This window comes from Phasianus colchicus, chromosome 6, assembly GCF_987193195.1.
Source record: "Phasianus colchicus chromosome 6, bPhaCol1.hap1.1, whole genome shotgun sequence".
NCBI lineage: Eukaryota > Metazoa > Chordata > Aves > Galliformes > Phasianidae > Phasianus > Phasianus colchicus.
Window position 1 is genome coordinate 39,624,272 of NC_143441.1, and position 25,567 is coordinate 39,649,838.

Here is a 25,567-nt window from a genome sequence, read left to right on the forward strand (position 1 = left end):
TTGTTTGAATGCAAGAAGACAGTTAAAAGAACTAAACAGCCAAGTAGAAGACTTAAAGCTCATTTCAGACAGAAGAATCCAAAAGTTTTACTCTAAGCCCACTGCAATATCCCTTCTGCCTTCACCATCCCCAAATTGTGGAATCACTAGTTGTTCCTCAGCCCTGCAGCAATGCTGGCTGTGAGAGAACAGCATGAAGAAGTGCTCTGTGAAGACTCTGGTACCCCTCAATCTGCCCCACTCATACAGAAGTCAGTTAGGAATAGTGTATGCTGACAAAGCAAACAGTATGGCCTGGGGGACAAATTTTAGGGAGACTAAAACCATTTGCCTCTGCAATAGTGGAATGCAGAGACAGAGAGTGGGAACAACGTCTGAGAGAAGCCAGGTCCATCTCTCTATCAGATTGACACCACTGGCGCTCTGTAGGAAACTTTTCCATTATTAGTACCTTTTTTTTCATTTGAAGCAAAAACAGCTTGTGTCATACAGTTCAGGGAACAGTGATAAACACTTGCCCACCCTGCTACAAATCACTTGCAAGGCTGTGCCTGACCATACTTTAATGGAGGAAATGGGAGTCGTTGAAAGCTGACCTCTTTACCACTCCACCTTCACTAATACACAACATTTTAAGCTGGTGTTACCAGTTTTTATAGTTCAGATATTCTGACCAAATCTATTCTGTCCCCCATTCCTAGTAAACTGAACAGGATATTAAAAAGATGCCATGAAGGATCTGGAAGCAGAAAAGTAAGGATTTTAAAAGCTGCTAGTTACTATATTGATTAAGTGGAAAGGACCTGCTGCCAGTGACAACTTGTTCCTCTCTTTTCAAGTTCACGGCAGTAGTTTACCTAACCCCATTTTGAGAAAGCTTGCTAGAAAACAACATGCAAACCTGCCAGCTCTCTGGTGGAGAAAACTGGCAAACTTTACTTGTCTGTTTTGTGAAACCACGGATATAAAGAGTGAATGTGTGGCTTGTTTTTGTTTTCCTAAAGTTTGCAAACAAACTCTTTATCGCTAAGATGACACTATAACAAAATCCACTGTTTGATTAAGCTAGTTTAATTTTGTCAGCATTTACCATTTGCTGATAGTACAAAAGGAAATTTTGTTCTCTGCTTTGTCTACATGTGGATGAAAGGAATAAAATATTTACTGTATAGAGCCGAGAGACCAGATGCTTCTTTACTTCAGAGACTTTTAGGGGCTGGGGAGTCAGGAAGCTGCAATTCATTATTTTGTCTCTGGCATGAAATTTAGGCATGGATTTTTTTTTTTTTTTTTTTAAATAAGAAAAAACTTTTTTTTATACCTGGTTGTAATGTATTGTCTATTACTGTCGGCTTTTCTGTGTTCAGCACTGTAGTTCCACCTGGAAAAAAAATTATGTATATCATGATACATGCGACACAACAAAGGACACAGTGATCATTAGGAATATCCTAAATATAAATCTGAAATATGACCACCTTTATTAGACATGAAGGCAACTGAGTATCTTAAGCATGAAAATATGACATTACATTTCTGGTTTTCTTTACAAAAACAAAACAAAACAAAATAGAAAAACACCACCAAAGCAATAAAACCCAACAAACAAACCAAAAACCACCACACCTAAAACTCAAATAAAGCTTTCTATGTTTTGAGTCCTTGCAAACACCAACTAATCAATCTCCATCGTGCCCTTACGGTTGTCCTCACTTTACAGACAGTGATTTGTCAAAATCAGATGGGATGTCAGTGACTGATCTCCCTAGCCCCCCTGACGCTCACGAATCTGTGCATTCAGCAAGCACATGCTTGCCACATCAGACACCTGAGGTCCTCCAGCCCCTGCACTGCTTCACAACCACTTTGTGAGGCCAGCTTGCAGATGAGCTGCATAGGAATTGCCCAGCTTTTGGCTGTTCTTTAGGCAGGTTTCACTTCTGTCTCAAAGAGCAGGGGAAATTAAGAACTTTGTCTTAAGTAGATGAACAAGAGATGAGAGGGGTCATGGCCCTCTCTCTATGCTCACTAATTGATATTTTAAAAATACTTGACTTTTTAAAGGTAAGCCTCATATTGATAAAGGAAACAAAAAGTAAACCAGTGCAATTATAAATGCACAGTGGGGTGCTGATTACCAGTCAATGGCTTTTCTCTTCTCCAGCAAGCAAGTGCTTAAAGCATTATAGAAAGGATGACTATGATGACTTCCAGTGAGAATGAATGCCCAAGCTATATCAGCTTTATGTTTGTGAGAATGATCTGATGGGAAATGCTATAAGACACGCAAATAGAGTAGCTCTGTATGGGGTCCAAATAGAGCAGGAAGGAATCTGGCCTACAGAACAATTATAGTTAATTGCAAGGGAGGCTTCATTGTGATACTCACATATGTGTAAGTACCATCAGGGAAGTGACTCAAGCAGCCGTACCCATGAGAATGCTGGCACTGCACCCATGGGGAGTAGAGGAAAGAGGGGATGGCACTGCCTTGCTCTGCCATCCTTAATGGGCTGTGAGACTCACATACTTTCAGTCTATGCATTTTGGAGGAATATTTGCAGTAAAATTTTTGGTAAAATCACTTTTGTGCATTTTTTGTGTTATATGTGACATCAAACATAAAACGTAACATTACTGCTGTGCCCGGAACAATTGAGCCAGGGTTTCTAGGTGGAGTCGTAAATTATATGGAAGTGCCAGCACTCTGTAGAAGGGCAGTGTAGTAATTTTCAATGTGAGTAGTGAAATAGGTTCAGTTCCCAGAAAATCTGGTGCTCAGGAAGGGTGATGGCTGCTCCCTTGTCTTACAGATTATAAACTGCTCCCTAAGCACAGCCTGCAAAAATTGCCAGAGGGAGTTTCTTCTGCTCGATAACCTTTCCCTGAGGGACATGTGGGATGCAGTTCTGAGCTGCTTGAAGTGCAGAGACTATTAGTGAGTGAACAGGAAGGTGCTTGCACAGATCTGTCTCCTTGCCCTCACACAGTCTCTGACTATGTGAAATATGTCTCTACCTATTGGGTCTTGCAAGCCAGCCTTCATCGCAGAGCTTTGCAGAAAGCCCCAGGGTTTTCTGACCTGGCTCTGCTTTCAGAAAAATTACAAAATTACAATGTTTAGTAATACTGAAAGCTTTCTGAGCTACCTTAACACAATATGGACTATTTTATTAGACTCTGTACGTAGCTCTTTTCACAAAGGATACGATTCATCTGGAATACTGATTTGAAAAGCAGTGACAGTGGCCGTGCGGTGTCTTTTCTGCTCACAAATTTTTTTCAATTTTTGATTTGCAACATACATTTACGGGAGACACTGGCAAAGCTCAGAAAGGGTCTGATGCTGAAACTGCACTTTCACTCATACCTGCTGTCAAATGTTCTACTTGACTGCTTCCAAAAAGCCAATCTCTCTCTTACCTAAGGTTTCACAATGTCCTCGTGGACAGCTATTGTCAGGTTGTGGTGCTATTTTATGCCACAAATATAAGAAGCAGTAAACTTTTATTAGATAAGTGCACCAGGGAGAGGTGATGAAATAACCTGTGTTGCTATGTCCAAAAATAAGCTCAGCTGCTACAGAAGTATGGATCTAGTACAAGAGCAGGTCCAGAGCTTTCTGCAGTAAGTGACCTTCATGAAGTGATCGAGAACGTAGTGATGGAGAATCAGCTATCTCAGAAAGACAGTGGTTCTGTGCAGAAGTGAAAAAATATGAAATTTAAGAAGCTTTCTCCCTTCCAGATGCAGAGTACCTTATGTCCTGTTTTCCTCTTAGTGATGGCAGCTTGGAGAACATCAGCCCCTCTGTGGCTGTAATGCAGTGCTGATGGGGAAGCTCACGAAAATCTTTTTGGTGGTATACATGTGAGTATACTTTGATGAAGCAAATCTGCTTTGTTTCTGTCTGAGTAAGGTTTAGGGCTGAGATTTGAGTCCTGTGCTAAATTTTATGCATGGAAGAGTATAACAACATGGAAGAGCCTAAACAATATTTCATTTTGAGTTCTTCAACCTCAGACAATAAACCTCAAAAGGTTTATCCAGCTTTGTTCTTAGTAAGAGAAAGTTTAATTATGACATTATGATTAATTCCTGATTAAAAAAAAATAAAAGCCCTCTGCTCCAGCTAGTCACTATTATTTGCTTCCAAAATTACATAGCTGAGAAAACAATCAAAAGTATTGTCACATGTAAAAGGCAGATGCCTCTGTTTTGACAGCACCGACAATATGAACTGCATACCAATGTCCGTTTATGCTGAGTGATTAAATCAGTACAAATGTTTGGCTGGTTACTGGTGATGAATATGAGCTACAATGAAGCTGCAATGAAATGAGGATGGTTTCTGCACCTGTCAGTTGGTAGTCATCACCTGTGCCACTGTGACAGTTCGCCTGGTCATCATCACACTCATCTACGGGCTTGCCTTCAGAAACAGTAGGGATGGCCGTTGGAGCTGAAAGAAAATCCAGTTGTTAGTTAAAAGGTGTGCTGGAGAATCAGCATTCAATTGGCAGTAATATCTTGATGAACACTATACAGTGTTTTCTTGCGCTGTTTTTGAGAGAAGGAGCAACTCAGCAGGTTAGTTAATATTTCTTTGCAATGGGAAATACTTGTTCTTCCTCTTGCACTGAGGCGCTCTGCTGTGTTTGAGCTCAAGGGCTGGATGGAGGTGGGCAGTAAAGTCCTGGACTATCTGTTCATTGACTGATGACACCTTACTGTTTCTACAAACCAGGAGTGAAGGGATGGAAGTCTCAAGGTTGGGTAGAAACCCCATAATCTTATCGTGTGGCCAAAGTGCTCATGAGTAGGCCTGTACAGAGCAGCAGGAGGGGTGTGTGGTCAGGATGGTAGTTCTCCAGCACCTACCACACTGCCAAAGAAATCTCCGCATAGCACGTGTAAGGGAGGAAATGTCTGAGCAGACAGTAACAGTGGCAGGAAGGCAGTGTGATGTGGAATCACTTTGTGCTCACTGAGAAGGTCTGGAAGGAGTTTCTTTTGTTCTTGTTTTAGTTATAAATAAGTAAGACATCAATGATGTCAGTCATCCCTCCTGGCCACCTGCTTGCTTCTCACTGGTGATGACTTTCCGGTAGCTGCTGCACAACCAGTAAAAGTCTGACCTTTGTTATTGCAATTAAGACCTTGAGATTTGTGCAGGGTACCAGAAAACATATCTAAATCCCAGTGTCTGCAAAACATATAACATCTGGAAAATCAGGATACAGGTTATGTTTTATGCTGGAAGTATATTTCCTTTTCTTAAGATAACCAGTCTGGGAATGTGGTCCAGGTTTTTGCCTGTTTTCAACTACTGCTATTTTCATTAACAATATTTTACTGTGATTATAGCTCTATAATAGTGCTTCACTTCCTTGGATTCTTCTTTGCCCTTCTACTGCCTCCAGAGCCCACTGGCCACATAAGATCCTATGCACTGAATTCATGGCCTGAAAATGTCAGTAGGGATGGTAGTTTCTGTGGAAGCTCTATTCTGGGATGAAACGAGGCTTTTTTGGACCTTGACCTCTGCTTTACAGGTATAATCTAGCACTAAAGAAACATTTCTGTACCTGTTATAAATTATTCAGAGCATCTATTCCCCATATCTCCTTGAAAACCCCTCTGGGAGCTCCCTCTAGCTTTCTACATCAAGTTAAGTTTCTTATCTTGATCTTCATGCCCCTGTATAGCCTCAAGCTTGCGTATGTCTCTGCCATCAATTCACATAAGCCCCCTGGGATGCTTTGAAGACACAAAGCTTCCCCTTGCTCATTATTGCTGAAGAGCTGATTTTTACTCCTGTCTGTGCCTATCTCCATTTTTCTTTTCTCATCTCAACACCTATCCTCCTCAGTAAATCTCAAGTGACTTCTCTTCATTCAACTCCCTCCTTAAGATACAGTTATACAACAAATTTTTCTTATTATGTTTCTCCTGTGGGTGAATGGAAATTGACCCTGCCTGTCCATGGATGACCTGCAGGTGAGCAACTTTCAGAAGAGCTCTAGAGTGGGAAGATGAATGCAAGTAGATGTGTCCCAGGGAAGCAAAATACTTGCTGCTGCAGTTTGCCTATTTAGTCTTCTCTGGCTCCTCCACCTCACTGAGCCACATGTTCTTGTAAGGTCATCCATAAGATCACTTCTTGATGTGTAGGTGGCTACAGAACCCCCATAGCAGGAGAACATTACCCACAGGTTGTAAGTTTACATAGGGCAGGTGCTGAGTTTTCTTTTCTCTTTTCTGAGCAAATAGTACAATAGTCTGCAGGAACCAAGAATTCTCACAGGAAATGAGGACTTCCTGCAGGAACTAAGAAGAATTTCCAAACTCCCAACTTTCTGGGCCAAGTAAAAAGCACACTTATTCAATTTGGCCTTCACTAAAAAACAACAGAGAGCTCAGCAGTTCTCACAGTAATGCTTCCCACTCCTCCACTGTGGGAATGAGGCAGTGAGAAAAAAATGGAGGTGGAGCAGTCATTCATCTTGGGAGCCTGTTCAGTGACTTCTTTCTGAGGTATCATATGAAACCCCTGATAATATGGTTTGTTATTAGCTGCTTATTGGTAAGCTCTGTGATTTATAAGCCAAGCCACTGAACCTTCATCCACCAGATAACACTGTGAAATTCATGTAGTGCTATCTGTAGTTATCTATGATGCTAAATAATTCTTGTTTATATAACAAAAATCAAAGCATAATAATACTTCAGGTCATAGTCCAAGGATAAATGTCTAAACTTTCCTTTTCCTGGTCTTTCATCTCTTTACATACTGTTGCAAAGTTAAAGCATGGTGGGGAACAAAAAGGATCTTCCTCATCCTTAAAAAGGAAGAACACAGACCCTGTCCAGACAAGTAATCACTGCCTACCACGTTGTCTGGTGTGACTTTCACATCCTTTGAAGGAGCAAAAGGTAAAATTTCCCCCTCTGCATTCTCAGAAAATGTCTCTCCCTGGGTTTTATCATGGTGACAGAAAATATAAGTTTCTGTCTTTATTTTCTCTGAATAGCTCTATGCTTCTCGAAAGCATAATCATAAGTTTGCTTGAGGGAACAGAAACCAAGTGGAGAGTATCACTGTGATTCAACAAAGGATGGGAGAGAGAATAACATTTGTGCCTTCAGCATATTCGAACGTCTGCCCAGAAGGAACTGATTAGTCCAAGAAACAGCACTAATGGCAGTCACGGAAGCAAGAGTATGATGTGCTGCCTGTACAAGAATAGCAGTGTTCAGCAGTAGTCCAAGTACAGAATGTATGTCTGAAAATAATAAAGTGCATTCATCTCTAGCAGAGCAATTACCTTCAAGTTCACATCCCAGCAGCTCCATTCGAAGTCCCAGTCCTGCGTGTGTGGCTCTCTCAGGGTAGACGCGGATGAATCTCGTCGATACGGGTTCAAAAGTCCGCAGTTCAGGTGTATCGTAGTTGGTGTTGCCTTCAAAAGTCTGCAAAGCATGACAGATGCTGCTTGTTAAAAAAGAAAAGATATTTCAACGTTTCCTTCACTCTCTAGTCTTTGAATTAGGTGAGAAGTAGGCCAGATTCTAACCATTTAATAAGTCTCAGACTTCCCCATCCTAAATGAGAATGGAAAATACACAGTTAAAGCTTCTTGGAAAAGTAATGCATTTCATTTTTCATAAACTCAGTAGCTACCAATCCATCAGGGTCATAACAAGAGCTGAGTGTTTAATGAGACATGTTTTTAAATGACGCTCTGATCTGGGGTTTAACTGGGTGACATTTTCAACACTTCTTAGGGAAAAAAAATGACTGAGGTGAAGATCCTGTCACCTTTTAAGTGGTTGCAATAATAATCCAACTATTCAAGAGAAAATTTCAATCTGATTTCCCCCAGTGACAGAGTTTCACAAGTTGTAGTTATTTCAAAAGGCATAAATTAAACTCCAGTAACAGTAGCTGCAAGAGTTCTTCCAGGGAGACTGCTATTGAATAAGAATAGAAAGAAAGAAAGAAAAAAAGAAAAAAAGAAAGAATGAAAGAAAGAAGAAAGCTGCTTCCTGACAAAACTGCAATATAATATAATAATTTAACAGGTAAGGCAGGTCAGTGAAGGTACCTTTCAAACAAAAATCTCTTGTCTGAGTTGTACTCTGGGTTCTTTAGCCATAATATAGCTCTCAGTGGCATCTGTCTGATACCTTCAGTGTCTCCTCTCATTGACATTTTACATTTTGAATATGGGACAAGTTATAATTCGTACTTAAACCAACACCTTCATATTATATCCATGGAGATAATAAGTCCTTAGAATGAACTGACTGTACAAAGAAATAGTCTTTTGCATGATGTGTTTACAAGCCTAGATGGTTAAATAGAGTTATTTTTGGCCTACTTTTTAACTTCAGAAGGCCCTGTAAAGAATAAATAACAAAATATTAAATGTATATAAAAGAAGTAAAAGTAAAATGATTTCAGCTTTTCTTTCTGTTAATAGTTAAATTGCAAATCAGTAAAAATAATCTTTGAACAGGTTAACCAGAAGTGCTGCTACTTCCAAGTCATAGCTGTGAGGTCTAAAGCCTTCTTCAGGAAGAAGTCATTTTCCTTCATTTTGGATGACAACAAAACCTGGCCCTCCTATTGACCTGGGACAGAGAAAACTGAAGCCACAGGAAAAACTGGCTGTATTGCCCAAGAGCACAGCTAAAACTGACAGCTGCTTGTGCTTCTTGTGCAGTCCTAAAAGCCTTGTGTTTGCTTTACACTTGTTTCTACCAAACGGTCCAGAATCCCTTCTGGCCACTGGTTAGAGTGCCAGTCACATAAGACAATGTTGCAGTCACATAAGCCAGTGTTGATGGGTGAAGTGATTTCTACATAAATGCTTTTGCTACTATTTCTTAGTGAAGACTGTAACTCTGAGTGGTTCAGGAGGCACAGTCTGACCTCGTGTTCAGACAGTGCCTGGAAGAAAGTTGTCAAGAATTCACATGTAGATGGCCTGTCAAGAACTAATTAACTTGCAATTACATATTATTAGATTTGAATTCCAATACAGGGCAAATGATCAAAAAAGCTACCTACTGCATGTGAAAGAATGAATGCCATTTTATGTGCAGAAAATAGACAGATGTATCTGAGGAATCCTTGCTTCCTTTTTAATAGTAGTCTTAATAGCAACATGTAATAACGACAACTGTTTTATAAAAGACATCAATACTGAAGTACTGACACATAGACATTAGAATTCAATAGGCATCTAGAATTATACTGAATCATAATTATATTGAATCATTGTCCTTTGTAGTGAAGAGCTGCCTGTGATTCAATTTTGACTGTTCATTTAAAATACATACTGATACTCTTTGTGGGGGAGGAGAGAGGAGTACACCGTAAAACTTCACTTTGTGAGCATCTTTTATATATGCTATGTCACAAATCGATTTACTTCGTTACAAAGATAAGTTGAATAAATGATCACAAAACAAAAGGGAATATAAACTAGCAAGAGGGGAAAAGAAAAAGATTTTCCTAATAGATTTGTAAATCAAAACAAGTATGGCAGAGAAATTTTAAAAAGGTTGTTCCAGTTGGCAGGACATTTAGAATTTTCTTGTGCAGTAAATGACCAGAAGTGGTGTGAAAACCAAAAAAGGTCATCAGTTGGCAAGAGGAAGGAGGAAAGAAGAATGGAACACAAAGATGAATTTATGGAGTAAATTAGAGCAAGCCTGTGGAGTATAAACACAAGTTGGATTTTGAAATGAATGTGGGATTCTGCGTGGTTGTTTGAGGATTTGAGTGATATTCACTTCTTTAAGTGCTTGAGATAGGCTGAAGGGGGAAACATTCTGCACAGTCAAAAATAGCAGAAATTGGGTCAGCCAAAGAAGAAAGAGTTAAGATAGTCCTAGGGAAGGAGCTGCAGGCATGGATGACAAGATCATATTGAGGTGATGTTTCATCCTTTGGACATATTCTGTTTTTACATTTAGCTTTTCGTTTCTCTTCCCTTTCCTTGCGTGCAGTTGTTTGTTTATTGAAAGTCAAGACTTTAACCAAGTGAAATGATGTGTTTCATTTCATAAAATGGGGCTGTTTCTAATCCACGTTCCTGCTGTGACTCATTATAGCATTCTGTCCTATCCAGCTCTACTTACATTTAAAAATGCTACATTCCAGTATTAACATTTTAAATCTTTCAGTCTCCCAAATCATAGGATTTATTTAATTCTCTTTTAAGAAAACTTGTACTTTGGAGGAAAGTTTATTAAATGTCTTGAATTTTTGGGAAGGATTATAATTAGGCCACAAGAGATTTGAATTCCAGCCCTCCTCATTCCATTAACCTTTGAAAGTTAATTTCTGGTAGTGATGAAAGCTGAGGATGGGCTCAGTGTGTTAGTTAGCACTCTAGTTTTCTTGTCAAACTGCTAACTTCTGACAATGATGGCAAGTGCTTGTATTAGAAAACAGAAAGCCATGCAGCAGACGGCGCACTGCTTTGAAAGCATATGGCATTATTTTTTCCCTCATTGAGCCCCAGTGTAGAAGTACATGTCAAAACAACATCTATTTTAGAAAGAAAATGGTTAGATCCCATTGTTGATTTACACTCTCTTCACACTTTATGATGAAGTCAAAACTCATGGTAACAAGAGAAAGGAGCTGATTGCAAAGGCTGAATTCATTTAGTTTTAATCCTTGTAACAAATGATGAAAAGTGATATTCAGTGAGATTAAAACAGGAGAGAAGGAGGTCCAATATTTACCAAATGTGCCTGGAAAAGCTACATTCATGGGCACACTCAGCTCTTCCGTTAAAGGAACACAGGTTTGCCCGACTGATGAGTCTATGTAGCAGAACAGCTTTTACATCTAATTTTCAGACTAACGCTGCTAAGATATGGAGCAACTCTCAAGGTTTCTGTTTGCCAAGCACCATAATGATTTGCCTTTTGAGGGAATGTTTTTGGTTTATCTGATTCCCTGATCTTTCCAATACTGTAGCACCAGCTCCTGTAAAGGTGCCTGCTCCTTTCCTGAATGAAAAGGAAGGGAAGACTGAAAAAAATTGCGCCTCTCATGGCAAAAAATGGACTTTGTGAGCAACAATAGCAAATCTGGATGGAAAACAACAAAGGGGATTTTGGGCAAACATGTTAAACAGTGCATATGATGTTCTGAAGTGCGTACATTCAAAAACAAAGAGAAAAAAGACAAGTACATTCCCAGAAACATTTATGGAGCACACACACATTTTCTTTTCCTTGGCATTTAACCCAGAAATTCATATGACCCATCCCTGGAAATATCATCTTGTGGTTTCTGCTTCAAATTAGGAACCAGCTGCCTGTTGTTCCCAAGCATGTACCAAGGTGCTTCACCAGTAATCTCCACTGGTACATTCCACCTAAGATGGGATAATGTCAAAAACCACATCACTTTCTTTCAGTTCAGCTTTGATCAGACCATCGTGGAGAGCCTGTGTAGCTCACAAAGCAGCCTACAGGCAGCTCAGAAATTCAGCAGGTATCCTAGTGAGTTAAATCCTCATTCTATAGCTGAAAAAAAAAAAAAAAAAAAGAAGCAGAGGAAAAGCAATTCTGTATCTCAAATGAGCTCACTCACTGTCAACGGAAAAAACTGCAGAGGTAACTCTACTTTTTTGGCTGTGCTGGATATTACCATTACATGTGATTCTGGAGAAACCTAGAAGCCACACAGGCACACTACTCCTGTCAGAAGTCTTTTGAACTAGATGCTGAACAAACAAAACCTTTGCTGTGGTGTTTGATGTCATGGGATCAGCTCTTGTCCCTGGGTTTTTTTACCATTTCCACAGCAACCAATTTGGTGTTTCTGTCCTAGGAGTCCTACCTTAGCTTCACCCCAACCATGTGCCTTTCCTCAGATCAGAAATGAATGTACAAAAATTTAATGCAAGCTCTTCCCTATACAGAGTATTCCTCCTTACCTTTATCTTTTTCTTGCTGGAATCCATGATCATTTTCCAATCTGATCCATTGTTGCTGTAGCCAATTTTGAATTTTTTCATGAACACTTTGTTTTCTCGGTGCTTGCCTCCTTGGACAATAATGCCTCTCACTTTTTTTTCTTCACCAAGGTCTATTTGAAGCCATTCATTTGTATATGGATGAGTAGTTGGTGGCAGTGCCCAGCCTGAGCGGCTTGTTATAAGGCGAGCATTTTCTGGGATCCAGTTTCTATCAACTTGAGTAGATGCAGTAATCTGAGAGTCAGGTATGAGCCCAGACACCATGCCCAGCATCCCAGAGCAAGGATAATCTACAGAGAAAAAAACAAATGAACTGTTAATCTGAACACCAAAGCAGAAACAGGTCGTATCGATCATTTCAACTCTGATCAGCTATTTATTTCGTTCTTACATGCAAAATAATCTTTTTGGATTTGTATATAATTTTCATTTGTTCAAACATGCACTTCCTAGTTTTGGCAGGAAATGGAAGTACCAAAATACCACAAGTATTTCTGTCCTTATGGGAACCAAAAGAATCAGAAAATCCTATTCTATTCTTGTTTTCTATTCTTTTTGCTCAAAGAGTGCAGGGTCACATCTGAACCTGAATTTTCCCTAGGGAAAGTTTCTTAAATCAACCAAAAAACAGTTGCAAATTATTTATAATGTTGTTCTGTAGGTAGGTATCTGTATGATACAAAGGAGTTACATTCCAAAAAGTAATACTTATTATCACTGGGAACGTGAGTTTATATGTCTAGATACTGAAACGGGCTTTAGATCTCGGGGTTTTTACCCTGTAGTGTTTTTAAATGTAGGTATATATGTCTGTTCCTTGGGCAACCTGCTGAGAACAAACTGCAAACAGTAGGCAAGAGAGAGAAACTGAAGGGTAAGAAAGGGAAAAAAAGAGTGGTGTGTATCTGAGGCATTTTGCATGAAGCTGTAGAGTAATTGCATGAAAAGTAATTACATTTTATTTATTTAACTTCTTAAAGCAGAACATTCGAAAGAGAATGCTGGAACAATATTCTGATAACACTGTATGTTTGGGTTGTTGGGTTTTATTTTCTTTCTCATTTTGTTCACATTTCTACAGTCAGACCACAGCACAAATAGTGAAGATGTATTTCACGAATAAAAATAAACAGCACAGCATAGGCACAAGAAATTCCCTTGGTTTTAAAATCCATCCCAAGACTTACCTGTTATCTTGCAGCCATACACTTCAAATCTCAGCGACACTCCATTTTCCCAAGACATAGGTCTAATTCGTACAAAACGTGTTAAAACTGGTTTGGCAAAAGGTCTGTAAACAACATCAGTGGGGTTGCTATTCCCTTGAAACACCTTTGTGTGGAAAGAAAAGGTATATATTTGTTAGGTTTTCTTTTAAATGGTGTTTAGATTTCTGTATTTCATAGATACTAGAGACATAAGATCTAGCCAGGGTTATTTCTATGGGAGATGAGACAAAAGTCTTGCATGGGGAAGTATTTCATTAAACTCCTAGCATAATTTTTGCAGACAGCTAAGCTTTCCTTTGGGAGGAAAAAGATGTTTGGTGATACTAAAAAACAGCCATGTCCCATAGCACGCTGCAGAACACAGCAGGAGAGCTCAAGGCCATCAGGAGAACTCACCTTAGCACAGCAAGGCCGTGCCCACACCCTGCCTATGTTAACACCTTCCCAATGCCCAGGCCTCTCTGTGGGACTGGCATACACTGGTCCTTGCCACCCAAGGATTGCCATGTCCTGGCCAAACGCCTCGCTGCCCAACTAAGGCAATTTGATTACTCAAATGTTTGTAGAATGATGCCAAAAGCTACAAAACCTCATGCCCAAATTAAAGGTTTGGATTTCAATTAGACCATGTAAAAATCCCTATATGGAATTAAGCTAAAAACACTTTGTTTTGCTGTCCCTGGGTTTCAGAGTTTTTCAGTGTGTGTCATGCAAGCCTTGTTCTGATGACCTTCTGGGCTTAATTCCTTTTTAACAAATGCTCAGTCTTTTTTTCTCCTTGCATTCTGAGATGGAAGTCTATTTAAAGTCTATATGGCGGGTTCTAAGATTTAGCCTCTGTGTGTCCCCTGAGGCTAACAGTCAAATCAGATGAACAATAAGACTTCCACAAGAAGAGAGAGGATTGTGCTGTTCTTTCATGTTGAGGATCCTGCAAACATGCTCCTTCCTAGCAGAGCCGAGATCTTGCAATGTTCCAGTCCAAAGAAGGTGATTCAGTTTCCTGCCTCTTTTTCACGTAGAGAGGACCAGCTTCCTGTTATTTTCCATAGATACAGTCCCCTCTCTTTTTATAGGAGGTTTTCCCATTTCTTACATACAGTGTCTACTTTCCTGTTTGTTACTTGCAGTAACTGCACTAATTTGAAGCGGAGGCCAGCAGCACACAGCTGCCAGTTCACCAGGCTCAGTTATTTCTTAAATAATTTAGTAAAGGGGTTTCATACACAGAAAGAGACTTTAAATGGATCTACATTTATTTTCAGCAACTATTTTCTTTTTCTATGGGAGGACCTACTGTAGTTCTCAAAAGATTTTCATCTGATCAAAGAAATGGGTCTCTCAAGGCATCCAACTCCCGAGCGTGCAGTGCAACGCTGCCATGAGGCCTCCTTAGAATGCTGCTGGCTGCCTGCTTTTGTCATTCCTTTAGCAGCTGAGTCTCCTTCATTGGTTTGGATGAAGCTTTTAGAGGGAGACCAATGTACTGTTTTTTTTCCTCTCCTGATCAGCAGCAAAATAAGGTCATTTTAGAATGACCTTTCAAGAAACCTGTTTTTTTTTTTTTTTAATAAACCCTTTGAAAAAATAAGTGATTTAAGAACGAATGAAGGACAGCACGTACAACAGAAACTTGTTTAAAATACACTCTTGGAGAGTTTACAGAGAGAAGCTGGTAATGAAAATCAGGCATGGTCTGATTTTGAAAGAGGCATTTGTTCAGGTTACTGGAACCAGAGCCAGAAAACCCTGTGCCTTGTACCCACTGTAGTGTTGGCTCCTCCTGTGACTTTGGGCAAGTCAGTTATTGTACCTTTGTACATCATTACACAGTGCCTGCATTGAGGCATTTGACCTTCTAAAGTTCCTTCTCATCTGTAAAACCAGGATAATACCTGTTCAGGAGGCTTTCGGGGTTCTTGTTCTTTGTTTCTTTACAAAGTATTTCAAAGAAGAAAGATAAGTGTGTTAAACACTACTACCATTTTGATTAGGTGAAAGCAGCAGACTTGGCATGACACTTACAGATGAATAAGGGACAAACCAGTAACCAAATATTTAGAGTTAGATACGGTTACACTGATAGAGCATAATATTACACAGCCATTCTGAGTCCTTGCAGAAGGGTCGCAAAAAAAGCTGTTTTGAGGAGAGACAGCAGAAAGTCTTCTATGTTGCATCAGCCCCCAGCAGCTGCTGGGGATGCTGCTCTCAGACATGTCCCAGGTGAGGTGGAGTGTAAGTTACAGCCTCACTGGGAGCTGAGACAGAACTGACTTCTCAGTAATGAGCTTTATTTTCATGGTAGTGGATAATGAAGATTTTTCTTACAACTGTCTGAAGCTGTTTCACTGGGAGGTTACAGGGAGTAAATCTGCTGAAAAATGGAAAGGTGATAAAAATCTATAAGGATGGAAAGATAAGCCTAATTATCTGCCTGCATGACCCCATCACTGAGATGCTTGAAAGTCTAACAAATTACTAATGGCTTGCTGGCACTCCTGTAAGACAGCAGGACAGCTCAGACAGCAAACGATATCCTGGGCTCCATCAAAAGAGGGGTGGCCAGCAGGGACAGGGAGGTGATTGTTCCCCTCTACTCTGCTCTTGTGAGGCCCCATCTGGAGTACTGTGTCCAGGTCTGGAGCCCCCCATACAAAAAAGACAGGGAGCTGTTGGAGAGGGTCCAGAGGAGGGCTACGAAGATGATCAGGGGGCTGGAGCACCTCCCCTGTGAAGACAGGCTGAGGGAGCTGGGCTTGTTCAGCCTGGAGAAAAGAAGGCTGAGGGGTGACCTCATTGCAGCATTTCAGTACCTAAAGGGAGCCTAAAAACAGGAGGGGAATCAACTCTTTGAAAGGGTTGATAACCGCAGGACAAGGGGAAATGGTTTTAAGTTGAGGGAGGGGAGATTTAGATTGGATGTCAGGGGGAAATTCTTTACAGAGAGAGTGGTGTGGTGCTGGAACAGGCTGCCCAGAGAGGTTGTGGATGCTCCATCTCTAGAGGTGTTCAAGGCCAGATTGGATGGGGCCCTCGGCAGCCTGGTCTAGCATTAAATGTGGAGGTTGGTGGCCCTGTGTGTGGCAGGGGGGTTGGAGATTCATGATCCTTGAGGTCCCATCCAACCCTGGCCATTCTGTGATTCTGTGACTATGCTGAGGCACCAAAGCAGCGCATATCCAGAGCTTCACCATATATAAAGGGCTGATACATTTTCTAAAAGGTTCTCCATAATGTTTTTCTCAAGGTCACATAGGAAATTTCTGTCAATAGGGAAACAGCAGCACACTTTGGGGAAAAGATCCAAACCATTCCAATTCTGGTGGCTACAATAAGCAAAGCAGAACCTTACACCCTTTCCAGCTGCTGCACACAAACGATTTCTGGGGCCATTTGCTACTGAGAAAATTGCTGCCTTTTGGATTTGGGATACTGCTAACACTGATCTTGCTGATTAAACCTGTGATATCTTATTCCTCTTTTATATTCTTCTTTTTTTCCCTCTTATTTAACAACTAAAAGTAACTAAGGAATTCAACAGCCTATTTTTTTTGGCAAAAAAAAAAAAAAAGGTAAAAGAGAAAGAACTTACAACAGGCTTGTTTCCTTCCTTCAGTGTAATCCAATCCTCTCCATTGGAGCTGACATCTACACGGTATGTTTTCAGGTAATATTCTTTCTTTGTCTCTTTTGAGATGGCTCCTTGGGTCCCAATTCCAGAAACGAAGCGTAGAAGGCCCAGATCTACCTGTGGTAGTGAACAAATGGGGATGAGAGGACAATCAATGCATAAGTGACCCTCCCCATCCCTATGTTTCACAGAGGTAATAAGGGTTTATATGAAGGAAACTGCGGAACATTGTTTCCAATGATAATACTAGTCTTTTTTATTGCTAACAGGGCCATCAAAGGAGAAAGAAACATTTGCTCCATCAGTTAAGAGGGCTACACACATGGCAGAGGATTATCTTTCCTCTATGGAGGAGGAACCAGAAACTCCATCACTGCAACCAGGCACCAGACCGTAGATAAGTTATTTGCAAAGCTCCTCAAGGACCAGTCTGGTGAACAATCTTACTTAATACTTTCATTAACTGTTTTGCATAGATGCAAATGAAATTTGCTGAGGACACAAAGCTACCAGGCATTGTCAATACAGAGGAGAGCCATGCAGTGAAAGCTGAATGACCCTGAGGACTGGAGTATTAGAAATGGGATAAAATTTAATAGTACAATATCGAAGTTATGCACTTAGGGAATGATAAAAAGAATTCTGCTGAAGCCTACAAGCTCATCACTTGCACACAGATGAGGAGAAAAGAATCCCATGGTATATTATTTAGTCACATGATAATTATGAATCACTGTGCAATTTTGTTGGGAAAAAGGCAAACGAGTTGCTAGCTTGTATGCTATGAGGCACTTGCAGAAAAAAAGAAGAAAAAAGAAGGAGGCATTAACACAAGTTCAGTAATTCTGCTCCAACTGACAAATGTAATGAACTTCAAGCTTTAGAAAATAATGGCAATTTGAACTTGCTATAGAAATGAATGCTACTGTGTGCACACAAATGCTTGCTAGAGGCTGTCTCTCTTCCTCAACCATTCTCTGTCTTTCCGTCACGATATTACACTGCAACCAAATGGAGAAGTGATTTAGACTAAATCCCCACTCAAAAAACTATTTCTAATCCAGATCTAATTCATCATATGTAGTCACTGAAGCTGTATGAGTGTAGCTGGGAGGATGATGTGGGGTGCAGGAACAAGACTACTCAAGTCAGCTCTGCTGGCAAGAGAAATCTTTGTCACAGAGCACAAGTCCAGATGCCAAATAGCTGAAACTAGGCATGAAACTTTCACACTGTCTGGCTGATGACCACAGCTTTGAAACACTCCATTTCCTTACTGCCTTTCTTTAGCCATAGAAATTGATAAAAATCAAATTTATCACTCTGCTTTCTCCACAGCTAGAACCTTCTCTTTGTTTCCTAAAGCAAACTATTTAAGTTCAATACAAATTACACTGTTCACAAAATATTAATCAGAGCAATTCATTCACTTAAACTTGTTGACCAGGCTTTAGGAGCATAGTAACACGTTGATTAATCCTTCTCACGTGAATTTCCAAAGAATGTCTCAGGCCTTCTCATTATTTCCAAAGTATGCAGGATGGGGCACATATGTCCCCTGTGTCCCACAGGCATCCTTTTTCCTGGATGTATGTCATATATCCAAAGGCGTTGGAGCAGTTAAATCAACATGCTCTGCATTCTCTCTCAAAAGGCTGAAGGAAGTGCTATTGAGGACAGACTGGCTGCTCTCTCAATGCCCATGTCATATGCAAGTCATTCTGAAGTCTTCCAACACAAGAATAGAAGCCTTGTGTGTGACAGATAGAACCAGCTTTCAGCACAAAGCTGCTGCCCCTGCCATGGTTTTTAAGGCTGTTGAAGCCTATATGTAACATTTTAGCGTTGGTCTGTAGAGGTGAAATAGTGCAACATTTTGTTCTCTCGTGATTAAAAAAAAAATAATCAATCTTAAAAAAAAAAAAAAAAAATCAGAGCACCGCCTTGCAAAAACAATCAAGTGATTTAAAGTAACTGGAGAGTCTCAGATGTTAGATTGTTGCAATCTGAAAGTTAATGGGGGAATCTGGGCATCATTGCACTGAGCAATCTCAGCTTAACTTCAAATGCTCTCCAAACTGTACTCTGCTGATTGTAAAGTGTGCTGCGCTGAGTTATGTCCAATACCACATTCACTTCCAGACTGAAGTGCACTTGAAAATCTGGAAGTCTGAGGGAGTGCAGAGCTAAGTTATTTAAATGATCTGCTTCTCTTACAATTTGAAACAGCTCTTCAGTTTTGAAATGATTAGGGTCCCAAGCCTGTACCGTTCCAACTGATTTGAAATGATTCTAGTAGGGGCTTTTTAATATACAGTAAGTACTTCATTGTGAATAAAGTCAAGCAATGGCCTATTACAAGAATTCTAGATATTTGAAGCTAAGTTAAAATTTAACACTGTGGATAGAGGGGAAGATTTGATTAGTTGATGTCTGAGCGAACAATTACAGCTAGTGCTCTGTGATCACTTGGGCACCTCAGGCTTGTCCCATCACAGAACTTCAGTTGCCCACATTTTGCTAATGCCCAAATGCTGATTTTCAAAACACTCCTTTAACTTCTTAGGCATTGAAAACTCTGAAACCCATCCATCCCACTGCCTGGAGCAAAATCCTGAAGTTCTGAATCTACTGTCAGACCTAAAACCTGACAGAACTCTATAGGTAGGTAGAAATTATCCTGCCAAAAGTTAACAGAGGACTGAGAGAGGGAGACTGTGAGCAGGCCTCCAGTTCACTGCCTACAGGTATGGAAGAGGCAACCTCATTGTGCTCCTTGCGCCAGTAACTGTGACATGGAGTACAGTTCTACAGAGGAATTGCTTCTCTCCAGGTGCCTGAAAATAGAATTGTAATGCTGAGGACCTCTCTGTGGTACCTCTGTGTTTGTAAATCAAACTCTACCTTTACCAATCTTCTCTAAGTAAGGTGATTGAAATAAATTATGTAGAAGGCAACCCTGGGAATTGCATGAAACATCTTAAAAGAGTTGTTAAATTAATCTTCACTAGTCATTTTTTGATGTATTTTGTTCTCTTTCTATTTTTTCAGGGTTGAAGCTCAACCATTTTAACTGCTATTAACAACTGGAACCTGAAGGTACCAGAATGTAGAGGTTGTAAAACAGAGCTCTTTTTGTGCTATGTTACCCAGAAGAACCACTGCAGCAGCTCTAGTACAGACGTGTCACCAAATAGGTAGGAGTTCCCATGCTATTTGGAGGTGTTTGCTTTTCAAGTAATTAAATTTCCAATCAGCTCAGTGTGCCTTCTCAACAGAGGTCTCCGAGTGTTAACATGATCAGAGGTAACCCATTTTTCTCATTTCCATTCTTCTCTAGTCAAGATGTTAATATGAATCTTTAACAGCTAGCTTTTTGTTTTGGACTTCTTGTCCTTTTTTGTGTGTGTGTTTAGAACTTGTGTTTCACGTTAAAATGAACTGCAGAGAGAGATGGTGATGAATCACAGTACTTTTGAAGATGAACATCAAATGAATTTCTCTGCAATTATTTGACATTTAGCTTTCTGCACATATGATAAACAAACATCTGGAATTTATTTTACAGGATGCAAACAATTTTCTAAGTTATTGCATACTGTACGGTCACGGTCATAGATAGACAGTTGTCTCCAAGCCTGAAATCATGACATTTCATTTCCACGAACAGTATTTTTGCTTTAACTAACTGCAGTATACTGCAGTCCGTTTTCAAAATCTTGCTCTCCTTCATTCAGATTAAAAAGCTTCTCACTTTTGGAAAATGGTGCCTTAGGGCCCTATCCAACAGACTGCTTTGGTAATTGCCTGTGTTGCAATGTGATCACCTCTACTGGTAAGTACAAGTCTGGGAGCAGACCTACCTACAGGAATGGGCCCCAAGAAATGAGGAATATCTCAAGTGTGTGTTTCTTCTCCAGAAGAAAAATTTTCATGTAGAAAAGTCCCAGTTTTTCCTATTTCTAAAACCAATTTATTTCCTGTGAAATCATATTGCAAGATGCTATTTCTGCATATGAATTACTTCCTCACTATTTATACTGCAATATCTTTTAGCTTCCAGGAAAAATATTTTTACTGCTGTCTTACTGTCTTCAAAATATGTGGGTGGGTGACACACTTGTAAGACACAGATATGCAATGGGTGGCATGCACATTTGATTTGAGACCATTTAAGGAGAGAGAAAAAGAATAACATTTAGCTCTGCACAATATATCACACAGCAAATCTTAGCAAAACTGCTGGTTAATGAACAACACACAACACGCAAGGCACGAAATGAATATTGCTTCTTCCTGTCGTCATACATAACCATGTCACTGTATGGAAGACTTTATTTTCAGAATGAAAATCTGCCTCCCTAAATAAAATACAGTCGCTGAGTGTGCTGTAGCAAGGGAGCAGTTTCATGAGCTTTTAACACTCCTACTGTAGGTCTGTTCAACAGCCTGAGAAAATAAAGGACAAAGCGCTGGAGTTTGATTAACAACAGGAAGCTTTTTGTTGTGGGCATCTCTTGTGGCTTGAAAAGCTGTATAATCCATCACTTGACACAACACACCAAAGTAAATATTTTTAGAGAACTGTGTCATTTCCCTAGATAGCATACAGTGCTCTGATTTGCATCAACTGTTGTGATGCTTCACTGTTCTGTCAAATATTTTAATTAATCAAGAGCTAATCTTTTTCATTTGTTAAGCCCATATTTTTTATTAGATGTTGCTGTTGTTTTGACCAATCACACACTCCCATGACATACATACAGCTATCAATTAGTTGCTTTATTTATTGAGCTTTAAGTAAAAAAGATTACAATGCTAAGTAAAAATGGCACAAGCTCTAGTAGAAATTCTGAAAGGAGTTTCACTAATTTGGTTTGAATGTTACTTCCAAAAGCCTTCATCCCTGAATTGAATTGTCATTAAAAGAGCACAACCCCTTGATTAATGACAGGGTGTAAATATTCATCCCAGGTTTCAGTGAAAGTAGTGAAGGCTGTAAAGCACCTCAGGCTTTTGTGCAGAATTCTCAGCAATACTTATGTCATCTCCACAAACAAAGCAAGATAAAAATATTGCAGTTGGTAGGATCTCTCCTGAGTCACTGTAGTTTTTCTCATTGACTTTGACAGCAACATCCTGAAAGCATGACAAGAGAAAGCAGCTAACCATGTGCTCAACTTCTAGCCTGTGCTGAACAACTGCCCTCAGTCAGCATGCTTTACTGAACTGATGCCTATGTGACTTGGCAAAAGTGGGAAGGTAGGAACAAGAAGATGAGCAAATATTCATGCCAAAGAAGTAAGAATGCTTGGCAGCAACAAGCAAATGAACTTTCTTTAGCAGTTGAAATATTCCTTGCAATCTTTGCCCTCTGCCCAAATGCTTTTCTGAGCAGAAAAAACGTGAGTATAAAGACTGTGTGCCTGAAGACAAAGAATTGATTCAGAGGAGCCTATCACAATGAGATACTGATGCTGGGACTGCAGTACTGAGTACACTTTTTTTTTTTCAGAGCTAGATCAGCTAGTTTCTACAAGAGAAAAGTCAAAATGGTCCTGAAAAAGTATGACTAAGAGACATAAAAGAACCTCAGTAGTCACTATGGGGCTTCCTGGAGAAAGAAAAGATGCAGAAACTATAAGAAAAATGAAATCCAGAAAGAAAGGGAAAAAAAAGACTAGAAAAAAATGAAAGAAAAGGCCTCTGTGTCTCTGACAGAGAAAAGATAATGCTTGTGTGGGCTGTGTTGCATCTGGATTCATGGCACATTCTCCCACTCTTATGTTAATTTTTTTTTGCATAAATCAGAAGCAACTAATTAAAAAAGAAATATTTAATTCTGACATGTTCTTTGAACTGGTGTTCCATCTGGTTCTGTTTGAATAGTAAAATCTGCTGTAGTTGTAAAAATTGGCAAGCAGCACTCTGGTAAAGAGAAACAAAAGAGACTCAGTACAGCAGGTTAATACACTAGCATTTCAACTTGAGACATTTCCAGAATTCAGCAAACCAAATCGCTCCAGTATGGAAGCTATAAAGATCAAATGCGAAAGAGAAATACTGTGAGTAGGCTGGGAGAAGTGCTGCCACTGGTACACATTAGCTCGGTGTGATATTTTCAGTGTGGGGCTTGGAAGGGGTCGGTTTAAGAGCAGGGGCAGTGTGCTGGTCCCCTGGAAGGGGCTGACTGTGTTGGTGTGTGGTGACGGAGAGTGCTGCTGCCACTCTTCATTGATTCCAAGCTGCACCTGACGTGGTTTTGTAGGGCTCTGATGTAACACGATCACTATTCAGAAGACTCAGAAAATACCTTCTTTTTAATTTATTTCCTACTTCAAAACTACTTAAAACCTGAACACCAAGATACGATAACAAAGAGAGGAGAATGTAATAGTATTGGGATTTCTATAGACTCTGGGATACAAGTAATCGGTATCTTGTGCCATTCAAAACCTCTCTGTAGCAATGCAGAGAAAGGCTGATTAACTCCCAGTCCTTTAGAAAAAGATTGTTTTACGTCTTGCAGGAGCATATCTTGCTGTGAAATATTACTTCTTTAAAATGAAAACCTTTGCTTCAGCACTACATTAACTTGCAAATGGATAACCTAAGACATGTACAATGACTTGGTCAAAAAAAGAGGAATGTGAATGGCCCCTTTCTCCAGCTAAGATACTTAGGAACCCTTGCTGAGCCATAAATGAGTCAGGAACGTAATACTTTTAATTAACGTTTTCTGAATACTTATTTGTAATTTACATTTAATTTTAAACCTGAGTTTAATCCTCTAATCTGGAATGAAGACAACTATTTAGTGCAGTCTGAATGTAACCTTCCCCAGTTTGTGTTAGAAACTATAGAAAAGGGAAACTCTATAGCAATACTTGCAGAACCGCTCTTTTCTGAGAGAGGGACATAATTGTAGGACTTCTTTTTCTCCCAACTGTACCAAGCAACTAATGCAAAATGGGAAACGAGTAATGCAAAGCTTTTCTATCAGACTGCCTCACATGTGAATAACCACACTCTGGGTGGAAAAAACTGTATTTTATCTACAACGTTTTCTTCTAGCATTTGTTTGCCAGCTACTATCCTGTTGAAATCAGAGGCAGAGGCAGCAAGGCTTGATCTGAAATGTATTTTGGCACTCTGAATATAAGTACAGTATTATACACGCATAAACACATAGGAACTGCCTCTGCTTCTTCCTGTTTCACAGCATACCTATGCTAATTGTGTAGGAAGCTCATAAGTGAGGGTGTGATGTGCCATACAGAATTAAACCTCTGCTGTCTCAGACCAGAAAGATCTGACTGTGCAGAGGAAGTGCCTCTGAAATCACTGGAATCTGCTACAAAGTTCAAGCTTTGAGGTTTCTATATATAAAGCAACAAAATGTGGAAAAAATGCCAGTGTCTACAATTCAATATTTTTTAAGCTTAATTTCACTGGGAATTGGAAAAGGTGTATAACCTGTGTCACACAGAAATATATGTATTTTCTTGTGATCAGCTTTCTCATCTGGGAAAATCGGCACAGTCTCCTTAAATCAGTCAGTCATCCACGGGAGTCTGCATTCATTTATTCTCTGTTAAATGGAACTGTCAGTTTTGTTGCACCAAAATTCGATTTTCTATTTCATACACATTGTGTATGATGATTTTAATTTACTACTGGGTCACCAAACAAGTCACTGCTTTTTTTGAAATGAGTTTCTGCTACTTTCTAGAGAAAATGTCAGGTAACTGCAGTCAGATGATGTGCTGAAGGGACTGTAAATGCTCCGAGAAAAGGGAGTGACGTGCCAAGATCATCTTGTTTGGTACATTTCTCATAGCTTTAGCTGTTGATGAAGTCCTTCTGAGGCGGGGATCTGGAAGACCTGTTGGTGAGTGCCTTTGGGGAAGGGATGCAGAGGTTGGTGACCACTCAGACAAAATCACATAATCATCTGAGTTGGAAGGAACCCTCCCACAATGGACAGGAGCACCTACACTAGATCAGGTGCTCAGAGCCCTGTCAGCCTGACCCTGAGTGTCCCCAGGGCTGGGGCATCCACCACCTCTCTGGGCACCCTGTGCCAGTGCCTCACAACCCTTAGTTTAAAAAAATTCTTCCTTTTGTCCAATCTAAATCTCCCTCTTTTCGTTTGAAACCATTTCCTCTTGTTCTGTCATAACAGATGTTGCTAAAGAGTGTCTCCCCTTCTTTCTTACAGATTCCCACTAGTGCTTCCCCTCTGGTGCTAAAGCAAAGCATCAGAAGATTGCTTCCTTTCCATTTCTGCCCTTTTCTCAGCAAAGCCTGCTCAGATTTCTGGGATCTCATTTCCAGGGTTTCTCGGGCCAAGGAATGTGCCTGGTTTGTGTACTCCCACCCCGTCTCTCTAAAAGTTGCTCTATCTTTAGCCATGCAAAGGGCAAAGCCATTGATTTTTAAGTGCTGTGACTTTGTAAAATAAACACAGGATGTATTTTCTTAGTTAAGCATATCACTGAAAGGGGAAAAACCACTATGGACTGTTAATTTTTACAGCCTGATAACAGCATTTTAAAATTATTCTATGCTCTGTCAGCCCTTCAACCCATAGTCTGAGTTTAATAGGATTTGCAATGGAAGACCTGCTGCTTCCTTTGTTAAGGCTGAAAGCCACCTTAGTCTCCATTTCAATCATCTCTAACCTAAATATG

General features: G+C 40.0%; 1 protein-coding gene across 4 annotated transcripts in view; it reads right to left on the reverse strand.

Annotated features, from left to right (window-relative positions):
• NRP1 (neuropilin 1) overlaps positions 1–25,567 on the reverse strand; it is a 109,315-nt gene that overhangs the window by 15,958 nt on the left and 67,790 nt on the right. For 2 of the 4 annotated variants that reach the window (XM_031616034.2, XM_031616035.2), the window contains exons 8-13: positions 16,836–16,991; positions 13,199–13,343; positions 11,970–12,301; positions 7,329–7,473; positions 4,379–4,462; positions 1,322–1,381 (exon numbers count right to left, since the gene is read on the reverse strand). In XM_031616034.2, coding sequence (XP_031471894.1) covers positions 1,322–1,381; positions 4,379–4,462; positions 7,329–7,473; positions 11,970–12,301; positions 13,199–13,343; positions 16,836–16,991 — 922 coding nt within the window. Of the gene's footprint in view, positions 1–1,321; positions 1,382–4,357; positions 4,463–7,328; positions 7,474–11,969; positions 12,302–13,198; positions 13,344–16,835; positions 16,992–25,567 lie in introns of all 4 variants that reach the window. The other 2 variants (XM_031616032.2, XM_031616033.2) reach the window with 1 other exon arrangement.